Source organism: Sorghum bicolor, chromosome 10 (assembly GCF_000003195.3).
Source record: "Sorghum bicolor cultivar BTx623 chromosome 10, Sorghum_bicolor_NCBIv3, whole genome shotgun sequence".
NCBI lineage: Eukaryota > Viridiplantae > Streptophyta > Magnoliopsida > Poales > Poaceae > Sorghum > Sorghum bicolor.
Window position 1 is genome coordinate 10,042,526 of NC_012879.2, and position 27,894 is coordinate 10,070,419.

At 40.8% G+C, this 27,894-nt stretch overlaps 3 protein-coding genes and 1 long non-coding RNA gene across 5 annotated transcripts; 3 read left to right on the plus strand and 1 right to left on the minus strand.

Annotated features, from left to right (window-relative positions):
• On the plus strand, positions 1,113 to 7,968 carry LOC8061517 (condensin complex subunit 3). Of its 2 annotated transcripts, none has more exons than XM_021450445.1 (12): positions 1,113 to 1,575; positions 1,939 to 2,142; positions 2,236 to 2,381; positions 2,485 to 2,738; positions 3,010 to 3,098; positions 4,815 to 4,962; positions 5,030 to 5,469; positions 5,841 to 6,355; positions 6,439 to 6,499; positions 6,623 to 6,895; positions 7,043 to 7,304; positions 7,414 to 7,968. In XM_021450445.1, the coding sequence occupies exons 1-12, from the start codon at positions 1,171 to 1,173 to the stop codon at positions 7,782 to 7,784; spliced, it is 3,168 nt and encodes a 1,055-aa protein (XP_021306120.1). In that variant the 5' UTR covers positions 1,113 to 1,170; the 3' UTR covers positions 7,785 to 7,968. The 2 variants fall into 2 exon arrangements, with proteins under 2 accessions (XP_021306120.1, XP_021306121.1); XM_021450446.1 differs by having other exon boundaries at positions 3,013 to 3,098; positions 7,414 to 7,962.
• LOC110431368 (phytochrome B-like) lies at positions 8,832 to 9,901 on the plus strand. Its single transcript, XM_021450447.1, has one exon. It carries the CDS (start codon positions 8,983 to 8,985, stop codon positions 9,589 to 9,591), a length of 609 nt encoding a protein of 202 aa, XP_021306122.1. The 5' UTR covers positions 8,832 to 8,982; the 3' UTR covers positions 9,592 to 9,901.
• On the minus strand, positions 11,090 to 18,639 carry LOC8061518 (THO complex subunit 4D). Its single transcript, XM_002438135.2, has 7 exons — positions 18,226 to 18,639; positions 16,153 to 16,423; positions 15,530 to 15,673; positions 15,363 to 15,431; positions 11,920 to 12,116; positions 11,770 to 11,826; positions 11,090 to 11,644 (listed from the first exon to the last, which is right to left on the minus strand). The coding sequence occupies exons 2-7, from the start codon at positions 16,381 to 16,383 to the stop codon at positions 11,419 to 11,421; spliced, it is 924 nt and encodes a 307-aa protein (XP_002438180.1). The 5' UTR covers positions 16,384 to 16,423; positions 18,226 to 18,639; the 3' UTR covers positions 11,090 to 11,418.
• LOC110431246 lies at positions 24,883 to 25,992 on the plus strand. Its single transcript, XR_002448639.1, has 2 exons — positions 24,883 to 25,527; positions 25,640 to 25,992. It is a non-coding gene; the product is annotated as an uncharacterized LOC110431246 (long non-coding RNA).

Genomic DNA, 27,894 nt, shown 5'->3' on the forward strand with positions numbered 1-27,894 from the left:
TGCCCCTCTTGATAGTACGGCCATCTATCCTAAATCCGGTCATAAACTTCTCTACACACCTATGACCGGTAAAATGGAAATGCCCTAGGTTATACCTTTGCCTTGCGCTTTCCATTTCATCTTCTCCAATGTTGATGCAACACATGCACCAACCAATCACCAAATGATATGATCCACTTCATATCATCACGTGACCGTATTGGTTCATCGATCTTGACCTCACTTGCTCTTCACCGTTGCCTCGGTCCATCGGCGCCAAGTCTTGCTCAAGCTTCACCGTCACACGCGGTCCCTCGCTTCAAAGCCTCCGACTTGCCATTCACTCTTGCAACCGGTCCATCAAGCCAAGCCTCATCTTAATCTTCTCCACCTTGGTCACATGACTCCATGTCATGTCTCATATGCAATGAGCTCCTCCATCATCACATCATCACCTGTGGACTAATCTCCTGTGTATCTCACATAAACACTATTAGTCCACCTAAGTTGTCACTCAATTACCAAAACCAAACAAGGACCTTTCAGCATTAAATATAGATAAAAGAAATAACTAATTATACAGTTTACCTATAATTTGCGAGACGAATATTTTAAGCCTAATGAGTCTATGATTGGACAATATTTGTCGAATACAAACGAAAGTACTACGGTATCCATTTTGCAAATTTTTTTGAACTAAAGCCTTGTTCAGTTCCGAAGAGACATACACTTATGTATATGTTTATCACAGTGTCATCAAGTTTGTCTGGTCCCTCTTAATCAAAGTTGTTGGTTCTACCCATGACATCTAATTTCGTCAACCCTTAAGCTCGTCTGTTTTTTTTTTCTTTTTTTTGAGAAATAATATTATGCTCGCTTGTTTGTTGCAGAAATATTTACAGGGTCTGAAACAGAGGCGAGTCCTCTACTCCTCTAGTTGTCCAAGTGGCTAGTCGAGCCCCATCTGGCCCAGCACGAGCCCATAAAGGAAACCACTTTACCAGCCCACAGCGACCATCGCGTGACCGCGTCCACCGGTCCCACTTCGCAGTGTGACGGCGTCGCACACCTCCGCTCCAAATGTTTTCCACCCCGCTTCCCTCTCCACGATTCAAAATTCTCCCCTTTCCAAATTCCAACGCCCAAACCCCACTCCGCCTCCTGCCCCCGGACCCCCTCCCCCGGCATCCCATGGCGCCCGCCGCGGCCGTCACCGGCGCCGGGGATCCCGACCACCGTATCGCGCGCGAGGTGGCGCGGGTGCTGGACGAGTGCCGCGCGTCCCACGCCGTGCACCCGCGGAAGCTGCGGGAGCTCGCGGCGCTCCGCTCCTCCTCAGGAGGAGGAGGCGGCGGCGGCCGCCTCTTCCTCGAAGCCTTCTGCGACGCTCTCACGCCGCTCTTCGCCCTCGCCCGCCGATCCGCCGGATCCGACCGCGTCGCTCGCTTCGTCGCTGCCTTCGCGTCCGCTTCTGCATCTTCTTCGGCCGACGGCGGTGGGAACGGGTTCCTCGAGGAGTTCCTTCGCTTCCTCGTCACCGCGTCCAAGGCCGCGCACCGGCCCGCCAGATTCCGCGCATGCCAAATCATCTCCGAGGTGAGCTAAGGGAAATTACTCGACACTTTGCCTCCCATTTACGGTTTTTATTTCTCCCTCGAGATGGGAGTACTTATTTTTAGTGAAAAACTAGTTTCCCTCAGTACGCTATAAAGCTGTTTATAGATGTTAAAATTTTGTTGTGTTAACTTCTTCAATTGAGCTTAGGTTCAGCTCTCTTGTGCAAAAATGCTTCAGTAAAGCACGAGTCTGGATGTTGCCCTTGAACAACTTCTTTGGTTTATTCAGCCACCATCAGTAATCTTTTGTTCTAGTTACCAAGAAGTGTTTACCTTGGCAAGTCCTTCATTCACATATTGTTGAGCCCTTCCACTCAGATTGCACGTGCAATTCTGCTTGCAGATTATAATGCGGTTGCCTGATGATGCTGAGGTGAGCGATGAGATTTGGGATGAAGTAATTGATGGCATGAAGGTCCGGGTTCAAGATAAAATCGCTGCAATTCGCACATATGCTGTGCGAGCATTGTCCCGTTTTGCGGTTGATGGGGAGGATGGTGGCATTGTTGATCTATTCCTCGAGACCCTAGACAACGAGCAGAATGCTGTATGTGAGATCGTTCTTAATAGCTTTCCTGTTACTAGTAATCAATATGTTCGTCTCGTTGTATCTAATTGTGGCCTTGTTCCATTTTTGAAGGAGGTTCGGAAGGCAATAATTTTTTCTCTTCCACCATCAAATAATACTCTAGAGAGTGTTGTTGAATCAATGCGTGACATTAGTGAATCAGTTAGACGAGCAGCATATTCTGTGCTTTCAGCTAAATTTCCCCTCCAGAGTCTTACGTGAGTAATCACATACATTGGAAGTAGAACAGACCAATGTGTATGCATGAAATGCACAACACTGCATCAGTGAATTTATAGTTTTTTTTTGTTTTGGTTTCAGCATCAAGCAAAGGACTACTGTCCTTCACAGGGGCCTATCTGATAGGTCTGCTTCAGTAAACAACGAGTGCCTGAAGATGCTCAAGGATGAGTGGCTTGTGAAGTACTGTGGAGGAGATGTGATTTCCCTTCTCAGATTTCTTGATGTTGAGACATATGAATCAGTTGGAGAATCTGTAATGGCAGTGCTTCTAAAAGATGGTGCTTTGCGAGTGCATGATGGGCACAGTATTAGGCAGTACTTCACTGCAAATGGTGAAAAATGTTTTTTATCCTAGTCTATCTCCTACTTTCCAACTGACCTTTCTCCAGATTTTGTTGATCAGTTTATGTTCATTGAATATGAATCTCTGACAAAGGACAACGTAACTAACTCCAATGAAATTAATAAACCTGAAAGACAACCCCATGCGATCGCTATGTTTTTTAAAACTCCTTTCTTTGAAAATACGGAAGAATCAAGTTGTCTCTGCCCATTCCTCCTCTTTCTGCTGGTTGATATCAGCATCCTTATAATATTTTTCAGCAGAACAAGATTCCAATATTCAACTCATGGATGCTGAGGTTGGCCTTTACTGGAGAATCATGTGCAAGCATTTGCAAGCTGAAGCTCAGGTGACCACCAGACCATTTTAGCTTGTTATGCTACATTTTCTATAGTACTTTTGGAAGAAACTAATTCTTAACATAGTATTGTTGTCAACTGTTCAACATGGATACACTCGAAGTATAACTTTCCTTTTGCTGAAAATTTGACCTTCACTTTTGCTATAATTTTGCATGCCAAAGTGTGATAGCAGTAACTAGCTCTGGGATTCTTAGTGTTGGCAAGAAGTTATTTGTTTTTTAAGTGACTTAGTGAGAAGAAACAATCCTTTCCAAGCATCATTCATATCATGTCAAGATCTTAGTCACCGGAGTTCCCGAAACGACGGATCAAGGAACGACGAACCGGGAACAGGAACGACGTTTTAGATGCAATTTTTACACTGGGAACGATTTCGTTCCCGCGTTCCCGTCCCGAACGCTCGTTCCCGGAACGTGGAACGCTGCATCCTTCCTGTTCCGCGGTGACTAGGGTCAAGATTACCTGAGATATTGTAATATTTGTAACTATTGCTATTTCTCAACAATAGCAGCTGATTAGGTGCAGGAACTGCAAATTACGAGTTGATTAGTTTCTTTAGGAAGTGCATTACCTCTAGGGTGCTATTGTTAGGCCCCTATTATATATGAGAACATGATTTTGCACTGAATGATTACTTCCCTTAGGGTTCTTCCTAGGGATGAAACCAGATTGTATGCGGATGGATATGTACGGATACAAATATGAGCAAAGTTCAGCTAGGCGCTAGGCGGATTCTAGGCGGTGACCCTCCGCCTAGCGCCTAGGCAGGAGTAATCGCGCCTAGGCGTTCTAGGCGTTTCCCTAGGCGCTGGGAGGAACAGGGGAGGGGAGAGGAAGTGGAGCAGGGGAGGAGGAGCTGACGGCGGTGGAGGGGAGATGAGCAGGGGAGGAGTTGCCGGCGGGGGGAGAGAAGATGAGCAGGGGAGGGGACTGACCTTGGGGCGGGGTAGCAGCCGGCGGTGGAGCAGGAGGACGGAGGAGGCGGCGGGGATTTCGCGTGATTTCCCACGGCCGAAGCCATCCGCGCGCGTGCGAAAGGCCGCGTTGTCCGCCTCCGCGCCGCGCCATCAGCCTGCGGGGGCGAAATTTTGTGGCTCGCCCAGCTCTGCGACTGCCTTGGCGCCGCCCGGTGCCTAGATGCCGCCTACCCCCCTAGGCGAGGCGGTTACCCCTCGCCCGGCGCCTAATCGCGCCTAGGCGCCGCCTAGCGGAACTATGAATATGAGTAGTTGTTATTCTTTCAGGTTGAGTCAGATATTGATACCCATCCCACATCTGTATCAGATATCTGACTTTTGTGTGTCCGGATTCGAATACGGGTTGAATGTCCGTATATAGATACGGATTATCCATTTAATATGTAAACCTGTCGAACCAACGGATAATCAGGTGTTATCCATCCTATTTTCACCCTTGGTCTTCCTCTCAATCTATCTAGACACCCCTCCCCCTCCTTCTGACCTTCGCAGCCATGCTGATCATGCCTTTCTTATCGTTATCCACCTTGTGATAGGATTCTTGGATCTAATCTGGAGCAAGCATGGAAATACATGTGTTCTGCTAATTTTTAATAGAATATATTGAAATTATGGAAATTTTGTTTGCTAGTTCTACCTGCTGATATTGGCTTGTTCCTGGATGGCAATACCATTCTTTAAAGTTATATCAATACTTTATTTATTAAGTCAATGGTTATTCTGCAGGTCAAAGGCTCAGAAGCTGCAGCAACTACAGGTGCGGAAGCAGCAGTATATGCTTCTGAGGCTACTGATAAAAATGATCTTCTAGACAGTGTCCTTCCTAGCACAATTACTGATTATGTTGATTTGGTAAAGGCACACCTTTCTGCCGGTAAGCAAGAGTAGTTATCATTCTTTCTGTGTATGTACTATTTCCATTGCTTACCTGCCCATTTCAGGACCAAATTATCACTTCACATCAAGGCAACTATTGCTACTTGGTGAAATGCTTGATTTCTCTGATACTACGAACCGAAAGATTGCAAGTTCTTTTCTGCATGAGCTTCTTGTCAGGCCTCTTGAACATGAAGTTGATGATGATGGGAACCAGATTGCAATTGGAGATGGTGTGAGTCTTGGAGGAGACAAAGACTGGGCAAAAGCAGTGGCAGAGTTGGCCAAAAAAGTGCATTCTTCTGTTGGTGAATTCGAGATGGTGGTTTCCACTGTTGTTGAAGAGATGGTTAGACCTTGCAGGGAGAGAACAGCTGACTTCATGCAGTGGATGCACTGTCTCGCCGTGACAGGTCTTCTGCTTCAGAATACTTCAACCCTACGGAATCTCCAGGCCACAGCAATTGAGCCTTCAGAACTGCTTCACTCTTTGTTGCTTCCTGCAGTAAGTCCAGTTGTCCTACAGTTCTACTGTATGGTGCTTTATATTATATTCAATCTGTCCCAAAAAGGATGTGATTCTAGAATAGTGTTCAAACTCAGTTTGACAAAATTTGCATAAAAAGGTATTAATGCTTGTCTTACTAATTAAGTATCATTGGATTTTTAATGGAATATATTTTCATAATATACCTATTTGGAGTTTTAAATGTTGACACTGTTTTCCATAAACTCAAACTTAAGTTTGTTTAACCGAACCTAGAACTGCATTCTTTCTGGGACAGAGGTACTATATGCTAATGTTCTTCAGCTCCTGCATACACTACATTTGCTCTTTTGGCTATTAAATTGAGCTGAATTATAAAGTTCATGTAGGCAAAACAAAATCATGTTGATGTACAAAGAGCTGCTTTAAGATGCCTTTGTCTCCTTGGACTGTTAGAGAATAGACCTAATACAGAGTTGGTGAAGCAGCTACGCTTATCTTTCATCAATGGGCCTGACTTGGTTAGTGCCATAGCATGCAAGGCCTTGATTGATCTTGTAACTTGGCATGGGCCACAACAAATAGATCGAGCCATTGGAATTGAATCGCCAGATTCTAGCTATGAAAAGTCTCAGTTCACTCAAGTTGACCTGTCTGATATGAATGCTGATGATCTAAACATTGGAGTTCTTGATATTTTATTTTCTGGATTTCATAAAGATGACTGGGAATTCGATCTAGAGGGTGATAATCATGATAATGTCCCAACCATTCTTGGTGAAGGTTTTGCAAAGATTCTTCTCCTCAGTGGGAATTTTGCAAGTATACCTGCTGATTTGCATACTGTTATCCTCGCTCAACTCATTAGATTGTATTTCTCAGAGGAAGCTAAAGAACTTGAAAGGTCAATTGCTCATTTGTCCTCTGTTATTTAAAGGCATTTGTTTTCCGTTTATTCTCACATGCGCTTTTTTTTTTCTGTTTCAGATTGAAACAATGTCTGTCTGTCTTCTTTCAGCACTATCCAGCACTTTCAGAGAAACACAAGGTAAGCCAATAAAGCTTACCATACACTGGCTGAAATTATGTTATGTAACTTTTTCCCAGATCAAATTTATTGACTGACTGAATAATCCCAGATCAAATTTACTGACTGCCTTTCTTTTCACAGAGTTGTATCTCCAACGCATTTGTACCTGTCATGAAAGCCATGTGGCCTGGTTTATATGGTAATGCTGGGGGTAGCCCTGTTGCTATTTCAAAGAGACGGAAACTTGCAGTTCAAGCTTCTCGTTTTATGGTGCAAATGGTGCAAACCCAATTATTTTCGACAGAAAGTATGGACCAAGCTTCGAAAAGTCCTGAAAGTCCTTCAGTTTCTGCTAATGTGTCAAACAATTTTGACATCAGCGAGGAAGGACTTGCTATCCGTATAGCACTAGAGGTATCATGAATAATCTAGAAAATACATATGCATTTTTTTTCTAATATTGCAGGACACTGAACAAACATCCTCACATTTTTTTTGTTAGAATTTTATTATAGAGGTTCTAGGGGAAAAAACTGACATCATATGGTGGAAATGCTCTAGGTAGCCAGTTGCCCAGATAAGAAGACCGCAGCTGGGAAAGCATATGCTTTGGCTCTGTGCAAGGTTGTGCCGCTTCTAAGATTCCGGCAATCAGAACAGAAAGCCATCAAGTGCATGAGAGGCTTGGTTAATCATTTGGCTGTTTCAGTGGCTTCCGACAAGGAGCTCGTGAAGGAGCTAGCTCAAATGGCTGCACGGCTTAGATCGCTTGATGCCTGTCCAGACGAAGAACTGTCACAAGATGACGCAGATGTCATATTCAGTACGTCTAATGAAAAACAAGAACCTATATCATGTCAATGCATCTCTGCATTTTCGTAAGTTTTCATTTCTAATGGTTCTTATCGCACTTTACTGTTATTGTTTCTCAGAGAAACTCGGATTGGATGATGGCTTCAAGTTGGACACCACCAATCAAGCAGTGCCTCCTACACCAGCACCACGGTCAGTCCGGCCTCCAGCTCCCCCCAGGAGAAGAACGAAACAGGCACCACCATCCTCTAGCGATGAAAGTGACGAAGAAGAGGGAGAAGTTAGCGTGCCTGCAACATCGGTAAGCAGGGTTCCAGCCACTCCCAGTATGACTGCTGCTGCTGCACGTTCTCAGAGAGCAAGCAAGACTGCTGCTCTGAGCAAGATGTCTGCGAAACCACCTGCTATTGCGTCTGATGGCAGTGAGCCGGACGATCAGTCTGACGTCACGAGTGAGGAGGAGGATTCATCCCATGAGGAATCGTCATAGGTTGCTGTTATTGTCTCGCGCAATCGTGGACTGAGTTTCTGATGAGGTTCTTGAGCGCAAGAACCAAGTAATCTACTCTAACTAATTAAGTTATCGTGGTGAGATATTGTCATTGCATTATGTATTTATTATTTTGTGTTACTAATCAGTATGAGTTAAAGTCGTCATTTACGTTTGAGCTGCAGGAATCGGCATAGATGGTCTTATATGTAGCAAGTAATTAGTTTTAAGTTCTGACAGTAGTAAATTTAATGGGAGATTGCTTTTCTGTTTGGAACATATAAGTTGTGGGTGTGGTCGAGTAGTCGTAGGATAGGATGTCAAAAGGTACGGCTGTGTAGAAGAGGTCAATGCCCAGTTTAGTTATTTTCCTTCGTTCATTTCCCAATAATCTGTAACAGAGGGGAGTAGTTACTTTCTTGAAACAAAGCAGGACGATGCACTTTCCAGCAATCACCGAGGGCTGATTCGTGCGTTAAGTATCCGGCAAGGTATGCAAAGCGCGTGAGGGAAAGAAGCACCACCGATAGATAGTTGGAGATCATCAACTAGGAAAAATGTTTCAAGCAAAAATAGAGGTATTGGATTCGTCTCGTGCCTTCCACAGGTTCCTCTTGGCAGCTGTGTCCGATCAAGGCCACACCCATGACCCATTGAACCCCTCTCGTGTAGTCGTGTAATGAGGAATCTTTGGAACTGACCCCGAACATAAAGCAAGACATGTCACGGATGTGACGCCAGGATGACGATGTTTGTCAAACCTTTACTAGTAGAGAGAGAAAAAAAAAATCAAATTGGCGTCTTTCTCCTTATTAAGTGACACACGATCAGGCTGCGTACTGAATGAACCTCTCTAAACCCTGCGTGGAATTCACGTCGTAAGCAAAGCAACCTTCCAACTGAAGTAACTGAACAGCTGAACAGGTGCCAAGGGTTGCTGCCAAACGACGCTGTGTGTACAGGCTTTTCGTTTGCCGACTGGGTGAATCACACCCTGCGCAGGCGCTGTTATCTATAAATACATCTTCCTCCACACCCACACAGAGCCACTTGCATTGCATTTGCGTCGATCGAGCTCGCCGGATATCACTTCGTCCAAGCTGGGAGTGCTTGCAGAAGGAGAGGGAAACAGGGAGTGTTCGTGAACTCTCTGACTCGTTGGTGTTTGGCCTCGGCAGCACAAGAAGTTTGTGCAAACATGCAGCCCACCACCACCACGACGGAGATGTGGCAGTGGCAGTGTGGCACGTGCCGAGCTGATTGGAAGATGCTGCGCCAGGTGACCACCACCTGCTGCCCACACGGCGACGGCGGCCGCTGCTGTCAGGGTCAGGTTACTCCGCCGCCGCCGCCGCCGTCCGCAGGAAACCCTTCTCCTCACCACCACCACCATCACCATCGCCGGGAGGATGGTGCCAGCAGCCGGGCTCTGGCGGCGGGTGCGGAGGGCTCCAACGCTGACGCCGGGCGTCACACCACCACCACCACCACTCTGATGAATCCTGCGCCGCCCGTCGTCGCGGAGCTCTGCTGGGTCCCGGACCCTTACCTGATGGTGCAGCAGCTCCGGGAGTTCGAGTCCCTGAACGCCGACGAGCTGGTGGCGCTCAGGGTGCAGCTGCAGGAGTACGCGGAGGAGATCCACAGGAGCAGCAGCAGGGGCGACGGCATCAACGCCGGGACCGGGATGAACATCAACTGGCTCCTCGATCTCCCGCCCAACGTCAGGGACGTCGTCATCTTGGCCAGGGACGTCATCGAGTCTTTCATCGCCATCTCCACTGCTAGCGCACCACCAGCGGATTAAGCAGCTCTGCCTGCTGCAGCTGTATAGTCATATATGGATATAGGTAGATTTGCAGGTTACGATGTGGGTCTGGTATAAATAAATTTATTATGAGGGTACTGTTGTTTCTGAATTCGTGATCGAGTTGTGAATTCAATCTACTACTACATCTGTTTTCGTTCCAAAATAGTTTTATTTATCTTTAAGTCAAATTTATGTAAACTTCGACAAAGTTTGTACAAGATACATTACTAATATGTACTATATTGCCAAACAGGTACACTGTCAAGACAAACTTTTATGGTAGATTTAATAAGGCCCCTTTGGAATCTATGAAATTTTCCATGTCATGTGTTTTTAATGCGAAAATGAATCTATTCTTGTGAAATTCATGTATGATTGAAATTCCTTCGTTTCCCTAAAATTATTTGATGTTGTATATGTTACTGCATTTTTTTAATAATCTTAGTCAAAGTTAGCGAAACATGACTTAGAATAAAACTACGACAATTTACATTTTGTAATTGAGGAAGGAGCAACCATGGCCGTTTCCTATTAATCGATTAGAGTTTAATGTTTTCTAGTGTTGGCACATGAGCTATTGTGCACCTTTGGTATGTTGTATTCCCTCTCCAAAAAGAATGTAAGTTTCGCTTTTTGAGAACTCAATCGATCTTAAGTTTGACAACTACTTTTATATTTCTAAATAGATTTATTATAAAAAATATACTCTTTAATTAATCTAGTAGTTCTTGTTATAATACTTTCATTTGATCAAATTTAAGATTGATTAACTTCTTAGAGAGCGAGAATTACATTTTTTAGGGATAGAAGATGTAGAACCGGTTCATCCCATGTGCGTAGATAGGGAGCCTGACCAAATCTAGCATTGAACTAAACACTACTCCCTCAGTCCCTCCGTATTAAAAGAACTACACATCTCTTTTTTTTTATTACATTTGCAGAAAAAACTATCAATATTTGTATCAAATAACATTTGTATATGAAAATATATTTAACTGTTAACCTAATGCTACTTATGTATCATAAATATTAGTATATGTCTGATCGAAGTTAAATAAAAGGTTGACTGGTGCCAAAGGTGTGAGACTATCACGAACACGTCCAACTCCATGTCACACATTTTTTTAGAATCAAACTCCATGTCACAAACATTTTTTAGAATCAAACGTATCCAACATTGCTCCTGGACTGTAAGAAATAAATACACTGCTTCAAACAATTACTCATCCCAACTTCAAGACCAAATTTGGGCGCGGAAATCAGCACCTTCGTTTCAGACTGATTTGGCAGGGAATTCATTATTTTTTTACAAAAAATAAGGGAATTAATTACTTTGCTAACCAACGTTAAACTAATTACTTTGGAATGCACAAGCGGAACAAATTTCTTAGGCATAATAAAGCCAAACAGTGGCCTCCAACCAAATGGGGCCAAAAAATGTTGGAAAGGGCCAAATATTGATCTGGTCAATTAGGATTAGGGTAAGAACCAAGCATAAATAGAACCTCCAACCTGTGGTCCTCACCCAACATTTTTTTTGAAACGGCATCACCGAACATTTTGGGTACTGCCTATTGAAAATTCTTACAATTTAACAGAAAACCATTCAACGGTTGAAAACATAATTCATCAATCAGTTTAACAGCAAATTCTGATCACAGGACTAACTCCAAACAAGAAATTGCAGTACGAATCTAATCTAACTGATGCAACGAGAGCAGAACAGAAGTTTGCTCATTTGACAGAAAACCAACAGACAGAAAACAAGCTTAGCTTCAACATAGTTCCAACTTCCAGGTTGGACTGGATGATGGATTCGCTACCTTAGTCGACATTCATTGCACCAGAGTGGTGGTAGTTGTCAAGGTCCTTGTCCAATTGTTCGGCTGATTTCTCCACATTACCCTTGCGCACATAGCCACGTCCACGGACCTGACCAAAGCTACTACGGCCACGGCCGCGTCCGCGGCCACGCACTTGCCCTCGCCCTCTTTGAGCAAAACCACCACGCCCTTGTCCTCCTCTTTGAACAAAACCTCCACGCTTCCACCTGGACATAGCACAATGATTACTAGTTTGAATGGCTATTTCCGTAACATTTTTACAAGTTATAGGAGGAAAGCTGTTCTATTTGTGTAGTGATTAGCCTAGAAAATATTAGCCATGAGAACATACCCAGGAAGCGAACTAGATGGGCCAGATGCACCTAGTCCAAACCCACTTCCACCAGGCCTGAAAAGAAACACATGTCAGGAATAAAATGAAGAAAGTTGCTACATGGCTGATAAATCCAACAGTGAAGGCAGTGCCAAAGAAGAGCCATACATCATAACAACTTCTCTCTGCCCTCTTCCGCTTGCACCAGGAACAACACTAATTCGGGGTGCGGCAGCAGATGATAGACCCAAATCAGCTCCTATTACTTCAATCTTCATTGCCTTCCCATCAAGGCGCACATTATTATATCTCTTCAGTGCTGCAAGAGCTTCACTTCTCCTGGTGAATATCACCTCAGCCGAACCCTGTTCGACAATATCCATGAACAAACAAGAGAGTAAATTTAGTACAGATAGCACTTTCTGTTAAGCAATCACAATCACAATGCCAATATATCATAATTATCGTTTGACAATCTAAAGTTCACAACTTCCAATCTGAAATATGGCATTTGGGTTTTCCAGATTTCAAATCATAGTCACAGGGATAAAGGCCGATTGGTTGAAGCCACATTCCATGAACCTGGGAAATTGTCCCCATTCAAGGACCAGGGCCGAACAGGGTCGCTGTCCCATTGTCCCATTGAGTCAAGAATATATCACAAGACAAATATGATCTGTATTGACGAACATGTGAGAGAAGAGAAGGGGGAACGGAGGTTGCTGTGATCAAGATGCTGGAGCTGGAGGCAGAGGGCTATTCTCCATGAGCATCAGATAGGACCATCAGTGTGGGTTATGTTTCAGCAGATAGACAACAAATTAGCAGGTCTCCAACAAAACAGATAGCACAGAAGGGAAGAGGAGGCCAGGGCAATTGAATTTGCTAGTCATGGTGAATGGTCAGAGGTGACCGATTTGAGACTGGCAGTGCTAGTTTGTTTGAGAGACGAAAGAGAAGACGAGGCCAAAGGGGGCAAGGCTGTGTGTTGTGTGTTGGCAAGAGACTGAGGCTTAGGGTTATGATGGCAGGCTGTATGGGCCAGCACATAGCAGTCCATTTAAATATTTCTCCCTTTCCTCAAGTTTATTGGAATGCAATATCTCATCCACCAATCAAGATTAGTTGGAGTCACTCGGTCTTCAACCCTCGTTTTTTAGACAGCCATGAACCACTTCTCTCAATCGCTGAACTGCGGCCCAATCAACCCAGATTTTTAGCGACTGTGTCAAACCTTTTTTAGTTTTGGCAATCAATAGATCATATAGGTTAACATGAGGTTTATGTTACTAGATTCACCATGGATAACGCTTTTACTAATTGACTTGAATATTTCAGTTTCTTCTGCAGATTTAGTGAATTTTCCATTCACAGATCCACAGCATTTACATCTACACGCACAGATATTTACTTATGGAGCTCTTATGTGGGTTATAATTCTCTTATGCTACTGGATCAATGGAACCTCAAGGTACAATATTCTGTGCTCAAATACAAACAAGGATCATAAATATTTTCTTGTATGAAATATACTGTTCAGAAGAATGTTTTATTGGAGAGATCAAGGGTTCTTATTAGAAAGGCAGGTGTACTGCGTTCATCTGGTATGTAAAACATAAGCAGTTGCCTCGAGTCTTTATCAAAAGCTGTATTGTTCTAGTGGTCGGTTTGAATCACTTGATGCAGTTTCTACTGTATCCAGAAAAGAATATTTACGATTAATGTTTTTTCATCAAATCAGCAAAACATCACTTCAGATTTATCTCAAAGACATTCAACTGTGATCCATCACAGGGATATCAAACACAGGGATATTCTAAGCTTCAAAATATATAAATTTCTATTTGAAATAACAGATATCACTAGCCCAAGTCCCATTTTGTAGACAGTGTCAATATCCTAATGCACTTAAATTTGGGATTAGAGGGTGTTTTATTGGAGAGATCAAGGGTTCTTATTAGAAAGGCAGGTGTACTTCGTTCATCTGGTATGGATGGAAAACATAAGCAGTTGAATCGAGTCTTTATCAAAAGCCGTATCGTTACTAGTGGTGGGTTTGAATCACTTGATGCAGTTTCTAATATATCCAGAAAAGAATATTAACGATTAATGTTTGTTCATTAAATCAGCAAAACATCACTTCAGATTTATCTCAAAGAATTTCAACTGCAATCAATCATAGGGATATTCTAAGCTTCAAAATATATAACTTTATATTTGAAATAACAGATATCACCAGTCCAAGTCCCATTTTGTAGACAGTGTCAATATCCTAATGCACTTAAATTTGGGGTTAGAGGGAGTAAGATATATATAACAGAAACATCTGAATACTTTGTACGTTTTGGGCAGATAGAGGTGAAATTAAATAAACTGAGAATTACTGGTGTCCTTACTAACATTACAAATGCATGTTCCAATTTGATATTCTTTAAAAATACATTACTTTTCTTCAATGCACAGGAGTAGTTTTACTTTATCCGCAGGTGGATGGAGGCAGAGAGGGATGCATGTCCTCACTCCTGGCAATATGCCAGAAAAAAGAAGGCACAATCATAAAGTAAACAAATAAAAACAGCTAAAATTTATAAAAGGAAAAACTTGCAGGAACTCTGGACAAACAAAGGAACCAATGGAGCATTTTGAATGACTAGTATGGTGCATCAGACTAAATTTAAGTAGGTTATAAGTACCACATATCCATCCCACCAAACTTCATTACAATCAATCAAACTAATATCCAAACCCTAAACATTCAAGTAGCATTCCAGTACACATATTAAGGCAAAGAGGCTTGTGTTTGCAACACAATATGAGAAAATAACCAAGCATGAATATTTAAAACTCCAGATAAATTGTCAAAATTATCATCTGTGTTTCCTATTTTCTCCACTTCAGTCAGTTAATATACAGCATCTTGCTTTTTTTCTCTATTTTCCTATGTCAATATGCCAAAAGTACAACACCAAAGATATGTCTAGGCGCTAGTCAGAGGCTGCCTGCCTTGTGCCTAGTAATTTTTGAAACATGGGTCAAAATTATCATAAAACTACATATTTAAATTTGAATATAGAAGTAAAGATTCAAAGTGTCAGTTTCAAGAGCTTCATATTAAAAAATTGCATCATAGAACTACATGTTTGATGTGTAAGGTATGGCACGACTAAAAATTCCACCACCCAGCAAAAGTATGTATTTATGTGATACATTTTTTCTCAAACAACGCAGGAGAGCTGAGTGTCATTTCATTAAGAGATAAAAGAAATAAAGAGACAGGCCAGTCAGCCTACTCTCAAACTACCATATGGATTATAGACACCCCCACAAACATAAAAATATGACCAATGCCAGCAATCATATAAGAGCTCAATTGTCTAGGATGTGTGACCTCAGGCGTATTTATATGATATATTGCACACCTGAGTCTGTAGTTTTGTGGTACTATTTCATAAATACGTAGTTTTGTAATTCTTCGATATGCTAAATACAGTTTTGTGATATACAACTTCTTGATTTTGTAGGTTTGCTAACTTTACACACTTTTTAATTTAATTACAAAACACTCCATTGCGTTATAGAAAAAAAAACAACCAAGGTTTAGTGAGACTCACAGTTGGGTGTCTGTAACTGTCGTAATGAACAGCACAGTGCTTCAAATGACCCATTTCTGAAAAAAGCTCCTGAGGCAATATTGTGGATAGACAAAGATCAGCTTCAGGAATCCCAAATATGAATGGAACTGTCAGATGTTGTATTACAAAGATGAACATCCAGCTACCTGTATATCTTCCCTTGTCACTCCATAGTGCAAGTTTGAAATGTACAGCTTTGTACCAGATTCTATCCCAGAAAGCCCAGCTGCCACCATGCTATCCTCAAAGAGATCATGTCTCCACACAAAATCCTTTGCTTTATTGAATGACTGTGATATTCCATATCATGCATGTCCATGTTGTGATAACCAAGTATTAGCATAAAATCACAAAACTCATGAATCCATGGTACTTGATGAAGCAACTAGCATCAGCAAAATCATAAAACCCTATACCATTGCACACAATGGTGCTATTTGTGTATACATCAAAGGCCTTATCCACAGCATGCTGACAACGAGTAGAGACAATGTTTTCAGTTTGAACTTTGAAGCGTTAGCCAGCATAAACCAACATATGCCTCACCACCCAACATACTCGGCAGAAAAGGGACATGTCCCTGGTAATTCGAAATGAGAAAGCCATTGGATCCTCTTCGAAGCTCCACAGTTAAATGGTCACAGATATGGTCTCAATGGAATGGTTGGGCTGTCCCAGTTTAATAAGTTTATAGCCACTTCTTGTCAGGTACCTACTACAATTTGGATTCTTGAAGGTAACAGAAAAACAGTTATAGTTTTGTGCTTGCCTTGGCAATAGCAAATGATGAGGACCGAGTATTAACACCAAGTGGCCTTCGCGAAGGCACCCCTAGTCCCCTTCCACGGAAGGTGCCAGTACCACGCCCACGCCATGAACCACGAGCCAATCTTTGGCCATCACCTCTGCCTCGGCCTCCTTGTCCCCTGCCCCTTCCCCTTCCCCTCCCATTTCTGCTCTTAATCAAATCATCCAGTGGAACATCCAGAGATGTAGCCATTCAAGACAAAAATAGAGGCTAAAAAGTTAGGAACAAAACCCTGCACAACAGAAAACAAACAATTTCAGCATCTTGATTGTTCAGATGAACACATTATACCAAGCAAGCACACATGCACAGAACAAAGATAATCGCAGCCTTAAGCTTTCCTTCCAGTTTTCACTTATTTGGTATGGTCAAGAGTTAACATTATATCAAAAAGTTAGCATCTAATCATTTTGCAGTTTAAAGAAAGGCCCAACCTTGGACCTTATATGATCAGGATACATCGTTAGTTGTTTCCTTATTCTTCCACACTTATCAATTATCATCATATGTTTCTGATAAACATGTCTCTGACTTTCCGCACATAAACAATTTAGTGAGATGATCCTAAGCTTCCAATTTACAGTTTATAAAGTACGGCATCACCTAAAAGAGCTCAGTAATTTTTAAAAAAATCATAGTATCAGGCACCAGCAAAGCATAGAAACAAAAAGTCAGCCTTATTACAATAACCTTTCCATGCCTCTATGTTACCTACGTTATGTTCTCTTATTATTAGAACACAGGAACAAACCAAAGACACTCCAAACAAAGAATTTGCACAATGCAACAGCTACCACATTGATATAGGGACAAAATTATCCCCACGTCATAAGCTAAACTCGGATAATACAAGCTAAAGGAGCCTATCACTCTTTTGATCTGTAGCACTAACACATGTTTTCTAATAGTTAGACAGTTATGGCCTACACCCTAACATCTTTCTTTCTCCTATTGATGAAATAATATGCAGCTCTCCTGTGTTTATGAGAAAAAGGGAGCTAGTCACAGTAAGCAGGGTGGCATTATGAAATGAGATAGCTACTAGCCAGCAATGCCAGGCATTCATAACACCTAAGCTTTGAAGCCTTAATATGGAGCACAAGAACCAAGACCACACTGCAATTAACACAAATGCAACCGACATTAAAAAGAAACACCGTGATAAGCAGCTACTCCCTCCATACCCATAAAGAAAGTCGTTTTGGACAAGGTTTGGGTCAAACATTGGGAATATAAACATGAATAACTTTTAAGTTACTGAGTTTGAAAATGTGAAAAACATATAAATAGATTTGTCTCGAAAAATACTTTCATAAAAATATACATATACCACTTTTTGATAAATATTTATTTTCATAAAAAACAAGGAGTCAATGTTATTCAAAAAAACAAGGAGCTAAAGTTAGGCTTTGGAGACGTGTCGTTGTCCTAAACGACTTTCTTTATGGTACCGGAGGGAGTATTTGATAAGCTAACCAAGCGTGCTTGGCAGATACACTTCTACTGGTGAAGTGTGAAATGTCTGGCACATTCCCTTTGACTGCCGCCAAAATATAACGGGTTTTGAACTTTACTATAGGACTCGACTTGAAAATACTAACAAATACATGTATTTTGATGTTGAAATGTTTTTTTTTTCTGCAGCACTTGACAGTAAAACAAGTTTGAATAAAACTGAAGTTAGTAAATTTGAACTGGAACTAGTTCCTTGTGTGAAACGTTGTGCACTCCTACGTACGTGACAAAAATAAAATACGCAACAGCAATCAAAGCACACAAAAATGGTTTGCATTAAGCCATGAACACACACCAATCTGCCAACTAGTTACTGCAAGTGCTCCTTCAATTAGATTTCGAAAGGACCGGTAGTATGGGATTAGCTAACTACCACCTCAGATTGCCAACTCATCAACAATGCATTTATGCACTACCGTGAAGAAATTTTATGGATCCACAAGTAGCTACAGATCAATCATTCTGCGATGCCTAAACCAATCAAAGTATTTTTGAAAAAAGGAAAAGAGATCCACGCACCTGCGGGCGACGGGCCCGACCCTGACGGAGTGAGGAGGCAAAGGACTGGCGAGGGCTTTCTAGTGGCGACAGCGCAAAGCGCAGTTTCAGCGGCGGGTGAAGTCTATCGAAGCAGAGGAGTGCGTGGCGTGGGTGGCCCGTTCCGCAGCCGGCCCGCTCGGTAGCGAGACGAGATCGCTACAACCCTAGTCGCATGAGGGTTTGCGCGCCGGTGCGGGAGAAACCAAGTGCGGTGTGTTGGGTGATCCGGGATCGGCTGACTTCCGGAGGGGTTCCTCCGGGAAGGAAGCGCCGAGATTGGTTTTGGCCGGCGGTTGCGACGACCGGCGACTCGACGAGTCGCCTCCTCGTCGAATTGAGAGGGGAGGAGTAGGCGAGGACGGCTTTGGTGTGGGTGGGGCCAGGGGATTGGGTTCTTTTTCGCTGCGTGGTTTCCCGGTTTCCTACGCCGGCCGGGGTGGGTCCACTGATAACTTCTTTCTTTTTTTCATAAAGGTTTTGTTTAGGCCTTGTTTAGGGCCTGTTTAGATTTGAAATTTTTTTGCCCAAAGAGAAAAAATTTAGGCTTTGTTTGGATGTTGTTGGATTCACATCAATCCACATGTGTTGAGTGGATTGGAGTGGAACTTGAACTAAATTCCATCCCAATCCACACCAACACACATGGATTGAAGTGAATACGACAACATCCAAACAAAGCCTTATGGAATTGGAGCCTGAAAACTAAACGAGGCCAAAAAAATTTGGGGCAAAAATTTTAAGCTGCAACTGTGCACGCATTCCTATGGAAGCCCATCAATGACAACTGTAAATACATGTAGCCAAAGTTGTGTCAGAAAAAAATTTGCCAAACTAAACATGGAAAAATTTTCGCGTGTTCTGACCACAAAAATTTTTACCACTTTGACCAAAAAATTTCAAATCTAAACAGGGCTGGCAAAAATTAGGGTTTTTGGCTACTGCAGCACTTTCGTTTTTATTTGACAAACATTATCCAATTATAGAGTAACTAGGCTCAAAAAATTCATATCACAAATTACAGATAAACTGTGCAATTAGTTTTTATTTTCGTCTATATTTAATGCTCTATGCATGCGACCAAAGATTCGATGTGACGGGGAATCTTGAAAATTTTTGCGAACTAAACAAGGCCTTAGTTAAAAAAAATTACAAAATAAACATTCTTGTTTTTCGTTTCTGTTTGACAAATATTGTTTAATTATGGACTAATTAGAGCATCTTCAAGAGACTAAGTAAAATTATATTCTAAACTACAAAATTTAGCCATTGTATAAAATAAAAAACTCACTCAAAGCATAGAGTTTCATAACAACCTTTGTATAGTATAGCTAGTGAGGACGACATGTTATATATGACAAGCGAAAGTTTAGGGATAACAAACTTGCTATTTTAGCAAACCACATAGCACACTTGTTGGACTTTAAATTTTGCTTTAAAAATATAAAAATAGCCTAGATAACATGGATAGCATATATGTTGGAGTTGCTCTTAGATTTAAAAATTTATCTTACAAATTATAGATAAATTGTATAATTAATTATTTTTTATCTATATTTAATATTTTATATATGTGCTGCAAGATTCGATGTCACGAAGAATCTGAAAATTTTTATAAAATTTCTGGAGAACTAAACAAGGCCGAACTTGTGATAGAAGAACCAGGACGCGCAGCTCGAAACCGGCATTTGTGTTTCCAGCCCATCAAAGAAGGCCCAATACGTGAAAGCCCAGTAAATTCTGAGTTACTACTCACTTCCGTGTAGGCCTTTTTATCTCGGAAAAAGTCTACTTTAGGTCCCTCAACGGCGCAATGGCAAAGGCCATTGGTTGGGGGGCTCCCACCCAGGGTTCAAATCCTGGGTGCGGCACTTTATTCTGGATTTATTCCAGAATTTTCCGGCGCTATGCATTAAGTGGTAGGCGACGTGCCCGTCGACAGCGAGGCGCCTGTGGTGACTTCGTAAACTTCAAGATTTGCTGGCTCAGTGCTTCGAAGGTGCTCATAGGGGTAGGGTTTGCGTACGTGTGTTCATAGGGATGAGTGTGCGTGCGTGTTGAGTGTCTGCGTTGTACTGTGTAATCTAAAAAAAAAAAAACTTTCGCGAAAGTCTGATTTTCATCCTTGAACTCTAAAATCGGATAAAATACATCCCTCAACTTTTAAACCGTACACATTACATCCTTGACCTGGTTTTGAAAGCGGTTTTACCTTTTTCTTTTTATTTATTTTGTCTAAATTTTTTTGAAAAATCACAGTAAATCACATAAAAATCATAAAATAGAAAACTCAATTTTGTTAGACTTTAGATCAGTAGATCTACACATTGAATATATAATATAGTATGTTCTAGTACAATTTTTGATGCATCTTTAGATCTATGTTTTTTTTGTAATTAATTAGACTAATTATAGCTACATTTTCTATGGTCTAATTGTGATGAAATTTATACGGTGAGCTAATTATTCTATGTTTGAGTTATAGTAAAAATTTTATACTCATTGAATCGTGTATTACTTAGTTATAGATTTATTTAGGTTTATGCTTGTTAAATTATAATAAATCTATAACTAAGTTATACATGATCTAATGAGTATGAATTTTTTACCATAGTTTAAACATATAATAATTAGTCTAACATAAAAAATTCACCACAATTGGACTATACAAACTATAGCTATGAATTATTCTAATTAATTATAGAAAAACAGTTCTAAAGCTACAATAAAAATTTTATACTAAAGCATACTATATTATATGTTCACTATGTAGATCTACTTATCTGGAGTCTAACAAAATCAGATTTACTATTTTATGAATTTTATGTGATTTACTATAATTTTACAAATATTCAGCCAAAATAAATAAAAATGAAAAAGATAAAACTGTCTTCAAAACCACTCATAATCATGTTAGGAACGTAATATGTATGGTTTCAAAAAATTGAGAGATGTATTTTACCCGGTTTTAAAATTCAAGAATGAAAAATAGACTTTTGCGAAAATCGAGAGAGGTAAAGTAGACTTCTTCTTTTTATCTCCGAGCGTGGCAGCCCAGATAAAAGCCGGCGGCAAGGCTGGCAGCTATGGAGCACGCACCACACGAGCATGGAAACGACGACAGGTTTCCAACATGCCTTGCCCAGTGATGCGCTCGTGCCAAAAAGGGCGCCAGTTGAGCGACGAAGTCTCTGGCCTTGGCTTCGAAGGAAACCGTGGGCCCTCGCACAGCTCCTCGACAGCGGCTCTCCACTCCACATGACGACATCACGAAAGTTCTCCCCGCTTTTGACGTAGTACGTACTTTGCTTGATGCTTTTGCTCTCTTGGCCAATCTCCACGACCGACATGCATGCCCCAAATAAGGTCTTGTTTAGTTCCGAAAAGTGAAAAGTTTTTGGGTATTGTAGCAATTTTGTTTGTTTGTGATAAATATTATCTAATCATAAACTAACTAGGATCAAAAGATTCATCTCGTGATTTACAGCTAAACTGTATAATTATTTTTTGTTTTCGTCTATATTTAATGTTTCATGCATGTGCCACAAGATTCGATATGATGGAGAATCTTGAAAACTTTTTGGTTTTCAGGGTGAACTAAACAAGGCCTAAGTCGAGTGCCAGCCCTTAATGAATGTACGAGGAAATATTCCTCATTGGATGCCTTCAAAATTCTAAAAATTTACTCCCTCCGTCCACGAAAAAGTCAATTTCTAGAGTTGTCCTAAGTCAAACTTTTTAAACTTTAACCAAATTTCTAGAAAAAAATACTAAGATTTATAATATCAAATTAGTATTATTAGATTCATCATAGAATATATTTTCATATAATGTGCATTTTATATAGATGTTGTTACTATTTTCTATAAAGTTTGACTGGCACGGATCCAAGGAATTGATTCTTTCGTGGACGGAGGGAGTATAAGATTCTACATCACATTATTTTTTGGACACATATATGAAGAATTAATATAGAGAGAAATAAGAAAACTAATTACACAATTTATATGTAATTTACCTTGCGAGACAAATTTTTTGAACCTAGTTAGTTCATAGTTGAACAATAATTATCAAATACAGACGAAGTTAGTCCACAGGTAGATAATAATTATCAAATATAAATAAAAGTACTACAGTGTTAACTAAAAACTTTTTAAACGTAAACATGGACAGCAGAAATGCAGAATTACACGTGTGTGTATGTGGGCGTAAGAATGTCAGGCCCTCTCTAGTTTCCACTTAAAAATTTTTCGTCCTATCATATCAAATTTTAGACACATATATGAAGCATTAAATATAGATTAAAATAATTATTTGCATAGTTTGTATGTATTTTGTGAGGTAATTCTTTTAAGTCTAATTAGTCTATGATTAGGCACTAATTACTCTAGTTACAAAAATGCTATAGTACCAAAAACTTTTCTTTTCGCTTGTTTAGGTTCACGTTGTAAAGTTTTAGGGTGTCATATCGGGTGTTACATGGAGACGTCGCATGTGGTATTCAGACACTAATAAAAAACAAATTTCGTCTCAAAAATACTTGTAATTTGCTAAATTAGTTTTTTTATCTTTATTTATATAATATATATGTGTCTAAATGTAAAGTCTGAGTGGAATTAAACAAGGTGTCAGTTGTGCAGTGTGGCATGCCACTAAGAAATGTGACAATGGATAAAGGATAGCAGGTGGAAGCGAGTCATGCAATGCAATGCAAGGTTAGGCTAGAGTTGTTGGGAAAGCATGTCGCTATCGGCTTCCACATTTTTGCACGCGTACGCTTGACCACCAGGTAGCTGTCAGTAATTGATTCACAAGAAAAAGAGGGTAGCTGTCATTAATCCCGTGCGCATGCGATTACCTCGAAAACTATAGGCCCAAGCGAGTAGAGATAAAAAAAAAAAGGTTGGATGGAGTTCTAGTTTAACCGTTGACCTAGGGTCGTTGTCTCCTACGGTCCTACCCGAACAAAAACCCCCCCGTGTGGACGTGTTTGTGTATATATATATATATATATATATATATATATATTAGCAAAACATGCCCGTGCGTTGCAACGGGAGAAAAAATATATCAAATTTTACATATAATATATACATATATGTCTATAGAATTCTATGAGCTTCTTTTAGTGGGTCTTAAACTTTTGTTTTATAACAGAAGAAAAAGACTATGAAAAAAATGATTTTTAATACGGTACGGACTTAATCTATATTATGAGTATCACATTCATCATAAAATGAAGAACAACATTTCAGTTTTGCAGTGTCTTGTTTATTTGGCAAAAAATTTTAAGTTTTGCTATTGTAGCACTTTCGTTTTTATTTGGTAATTACTGTCTAACTATAGACTAATTAGGCTTAAAAGATTTGTTTCGCAAATTACAGGTAAATTATACACTTAGTTATATCTTTTTATCTATATTTAGTGTTTAATGCATATGTCTAAAGTTTTGATATGACGTAGAATCTAGAACTTTTTTGACTAAACAAGACCTGAGAGCGTAAAACATAAATAAACATATAACACTCAAACATTCTTATACAATTAACGTCTTGCTTAGTTCCCAAAATATTTTGTAAAATTTCCACATTCCACATCACATCGAATCCTGCAGCACATGCATAGAGCACTAAATATAGATAAAAGAAATAACTAATTACACAATTTATCTGTAATTTACGAGACAAATCTTTTGATCATAGTTAGACTACCAATGAAAGTGATAATTTTTCTATTTTACATAAATTTTTTAGAAGTAAACGAGGCCTAAAAACCGGCATGAGCGAGCGCCCAGTGGGGGAAGTGGAACGCAGCTGCACTCGAGTGACAGCAGCTCCACGGAAAAGTAACTTCAGCAAGCGAGCACAAGCTGCACACCGCCCCGCCTCTACCCTTCCACATCTCTCTCTCATCGTGTGTTGTGTACAGTAGTGCTCTGCTGCTGCCGTCCTGCAGCCAGCCACAGGGAGCTCAAAGCTATTGTTGGAGCTCAAGCACCAAGGAGGAATTCGGCCAGCGCCCACAGGCCACAGGCTACACCTCATTCAAGAATCTTTCAGCTTTTTCCAAACAGAACCAACCTCGGGCCACGGCTTCTTCTTGATCTGCGGCGCCCGTTCTAGAGGTGTCGATGGGGTCGCGTGGGCGGGTGCGACCCGTTCACGACCGACCCGTTCCTAGGTCGTGATCTATTCGATTTCGGATCGAAGATGGACAGGTAGGAGCGGGCAGAAAAAAAAAACCAGACTGAAATTTTGTCTTTTTATTAATATATATATATATATATATATATATATATATATATATATATATATATATATATATATATATATATATATATATATATATATATATATATATATATATATATATATATATACACGTGTACAAAGGAATTTTCCATATATATATATATATATATATATATGGTAAATTTTTTCTACTCCCTACAAGTAGTTACTCCCTCCTTTTAACCACATACTGTAAGCAGGTTCTCTACTCGAGTAGGAATACAGTCACATGCCCAAATGGATATCGGGCATGGCGTATATAACAAAAACAAACCCGTTAAAAAACAAACGATCCTAATTTCCCGTTCTTTATTTAAATTAGTCCTAGCTATTGCTGTTGGATCTCATCTCACCAATACAGCTCATTTATTGGTGACGTCTACCAGCATCGAAGAGACGGACGCCGGCCCGTGCGGTAGGTGTGCCTGGCGGCGGCGGCGGCGGCGTGCGGTCACCCTCTCCATGGCCGGCAGCCTAACGTTGCGCGCAGTCAGCAGCTTTGACGTCTGTGCTGGCAGTGCTCACGTCCGTGCCCCTCCCCCTCCGATGGCGGCGACGTCGGGCTCCCACCACCATGGATGGCCCTGTTGGCACGCGGCCTGACCTGCGGGCACGGCAGCCCTGCCCTGCTCCTTCGCCGATCCGCAGCGGTGCGATGTCGCTCCCCCATCTACGCGTCCGACCCACGAGCATGGTGATCTGTGGCCTGTGGGCGGTAGCCCCTGGTGTCATGCCGCTTCCCATCTGGCCATCCCGCGGTGTCCTCAATGCCTATAGCCTGCTGATCCAGGTATGTTGGTTATTGATTCGCAAGGGATTCTGATCTGTTAGTTTAGTTGTTGATTTGCAGGGGATGGTGGTGGATCCATGTTGGATATATTGTATCCATGTTGAAGCTCGTGGATTCAGGGAAATTTTTTTCTCCATCTGGCATCTGCATTTCAACGTGTTCTTCACGGCTGTCCTGCAAGTTTTCTACTCCGTATTTTGCAAGGTTGTTTGTGTGTATATTTGAATCCTATCTCTAATTGCATCGCGTGGTCATGATCATGGTCTATCGATCTGGTTTTTAGCTCATTCCTTCTCAATTTCTATTTGGTTCACAGTTTGCACGACCTTCTGAATTTTATGGAGCCACTGGACATGAATGGAATGCTACTTCTACAACCAACAGCAAGACCGACCTCTATGGCGTAACACAACAGACAAAAGAGCACTTCGCACACATTTTGTTTGTTGTCATCATGTATGCACATAGTATGTACACATACTCTTATGAAACTGTAGCGAGTATATGTACATACCTGCTTGCAGAGTACTGAGATATATGGTTCATAATTCCTGCTTGCAAAGTACAGAGTATACTCATACAAAATAGTATATACACATACTCTGGTGTCGAGAAAACTATGTACATGTACTTGAGTATATGTAAATACTCCTCGAGATAGTACGCATACATACTCTTGTCATAGATACGTACTTGCTTTTATAAATTCATATACATATTAACTGAACTCTAAAATATGTAGTCAAACTATAATATATATATGCGTGTACTCAGTACTCCAAAGTCTATACATACTCATATGTAGTCTCCGTTCAGAAAAAATTAGAAATGTCACATAAAAATTAGTAATACACACCACAGAGTATATGTACATACTTTCACGGCATGCATACTCGACGAAAAAATATACGTATGCATACTTCTTTGAAATATATGCACACATACTCCGACGTATGTATGTCTCTATACGTGAATGTATGCACGTATACTCGGATCATGTGGTTTAAATAGACACTTGTTCTATCTAAACCTCGGCGTATATATGCATACTAGCTAGGTCTGTATTTGAGTATGTATTAATACTCCGTTTCATTCCGGTAGATATATAAACTACACGACAATTGAACCAATGCCGGCATTGATTAATAAATTATTTTTTCATTTCAAATACTTAATCAACTAACTCTTGGATCCGATCCTATATTCTAGCCACTGCAAGAGCCTAGCGGGTCACGTTTCGAGCCCGTTAAACTCCTTGATGGTGAGTATACTCTCGGTGGAGTAGTTACTCCCGGGAGTATAAAATAAAACACATATATATATATATATATAACGCGTTTCTTTTACACGCGCGTGTAATTACTCTCATCTCTATATCTCTAGATTTAAGGTGTATATGACCGGACGAAATGTATATAGACAAAGTATATGATCATACTAGACCATCTAGAGTGATATGTATGATAAGTATGCATTACTCTCATCTCTATATCTCTAGATTTAAGGTGTATATGACCGGACGAAATGTATATAGACAAAGTATATGATCATACTAGACCATCTAGAGTGATATGTATGATAAGTATGCATACATACATAGAGTATATGGTTATACTTATTGTATATAATATAGTAGTGGCATTTTAGTAATATATTTAAAATATAATTTTTTTTGAAAAATTTTCGCGTGGTAAGATCTAGAGTATCTTAATATAAGTATATAAACATACTCAAACCGATATATATATATATATATATATATATATATATATATATATATATACACACACACGGTAGCGCTATTCTACACTCTAGGTGTAGAATAAACTGAGTAGAAAAAATACTGAGCAATACTGGAGAACCTTCAATATCGTCCCATTCAACACTGAGGACCATAAAATACTGAACAATACTGAAACACAAATACTGAGAGATACTGAATTTTGCTCAGTATAACAATTCGGTGTAGAATAGTATTCTACACCTAGGTTGTAGAATAGCACTTGTGTGTGTGTGTATATATATATATATATATATATATATAGGCATGTTTGTTTTGTTGGTCTGCTGTAGCTTAGCCCCAAATCCAAGCTAGGGCATCAGCGGCTTGGTCCAAACCACCCAACAAGCCGTTTGGTTGGCTGTCCTGCTTACTTTGGCCTAGGCTGGTTTTTATTTGGTTTACTACATATGGAGTTGCCTTGCATTGCTGAGGCCCATGGACATGTGTTTGGTTTGTTGTAGATCGCTCGGTGAATTAACCGTTTCTTCGTTTTGCTCACGTTACCCCGCAGGTCGCGCTACTTATTCGGAACACTCGAGGTTTTTGTCCCTCCCTCTTTCGCCATTCGCTCACCTTCCCATCATCTTCCTCACTCAAACCCGCTCTCCGTCGCCGTGGCTGAGGTTCCCTAAGCTCGATGTCGGAGGCGCCGGAAGCTGGAGGCTCCAACGTGATGCGCCGCAGTCTCCGATGCTACGACGGTGCCACCGGCTGCCCCTGCGTCTCTGAGCGTGACGACCCGCCACGTGCTCTGGCAGCCATTGTTCACAGCGATGGCACAACGTCGA

Coding starts and splice junctions, on each gene's coding strand:
- LOC8061517 (XM_021450445.1), top strand. CDS start 1,171: ATGGCGCCCGCCGCGGCCGTCACCGGCGCCGGGGATCCCGACCACCGT. Junction 2,382..2,484: donor TTTCCCCTCCAGAGTCTTAC/GTGAGTAATCAC, acceptor TTTTGGTTTCAG/CATCAAGCAAAGGACTACTG. Junction 4,963..5,029: donor AAAGGCACACCTTTCTGCCG/GTAAGCAAGAGT, acceptor TGCCCATTTCAG/GACCAAATTATCACTTCACA.
- LOC110431368 (XM_021450447.1), top strand. CDS start 8,983: ATGCAGCCCACCACCACCACGACGGAGATGTGGCAGTGGCAGTGTGGC.
- LOC8061518 (XM_002438135.2), bottom strand. CDS start 16,383: ATGGCTACATCTCTGGATGTTCCACTGGATGATTTGATTAAGAGCAGA. Junction 12,117..15,362: donor ACAGTTACAGACACCCAACT/GTGAGTCTCACT, acceptor ATTGTCGAACAG/GGTTCGGCTGAGGTGATATT. Junction 11,827..11,919: donor CAGAGAGAAGTTGTTATGAT/GTATGGCTCTTC, acceptor GTTTCTTTTCAG/GCCTGGTGGAAGTGGGTTTG.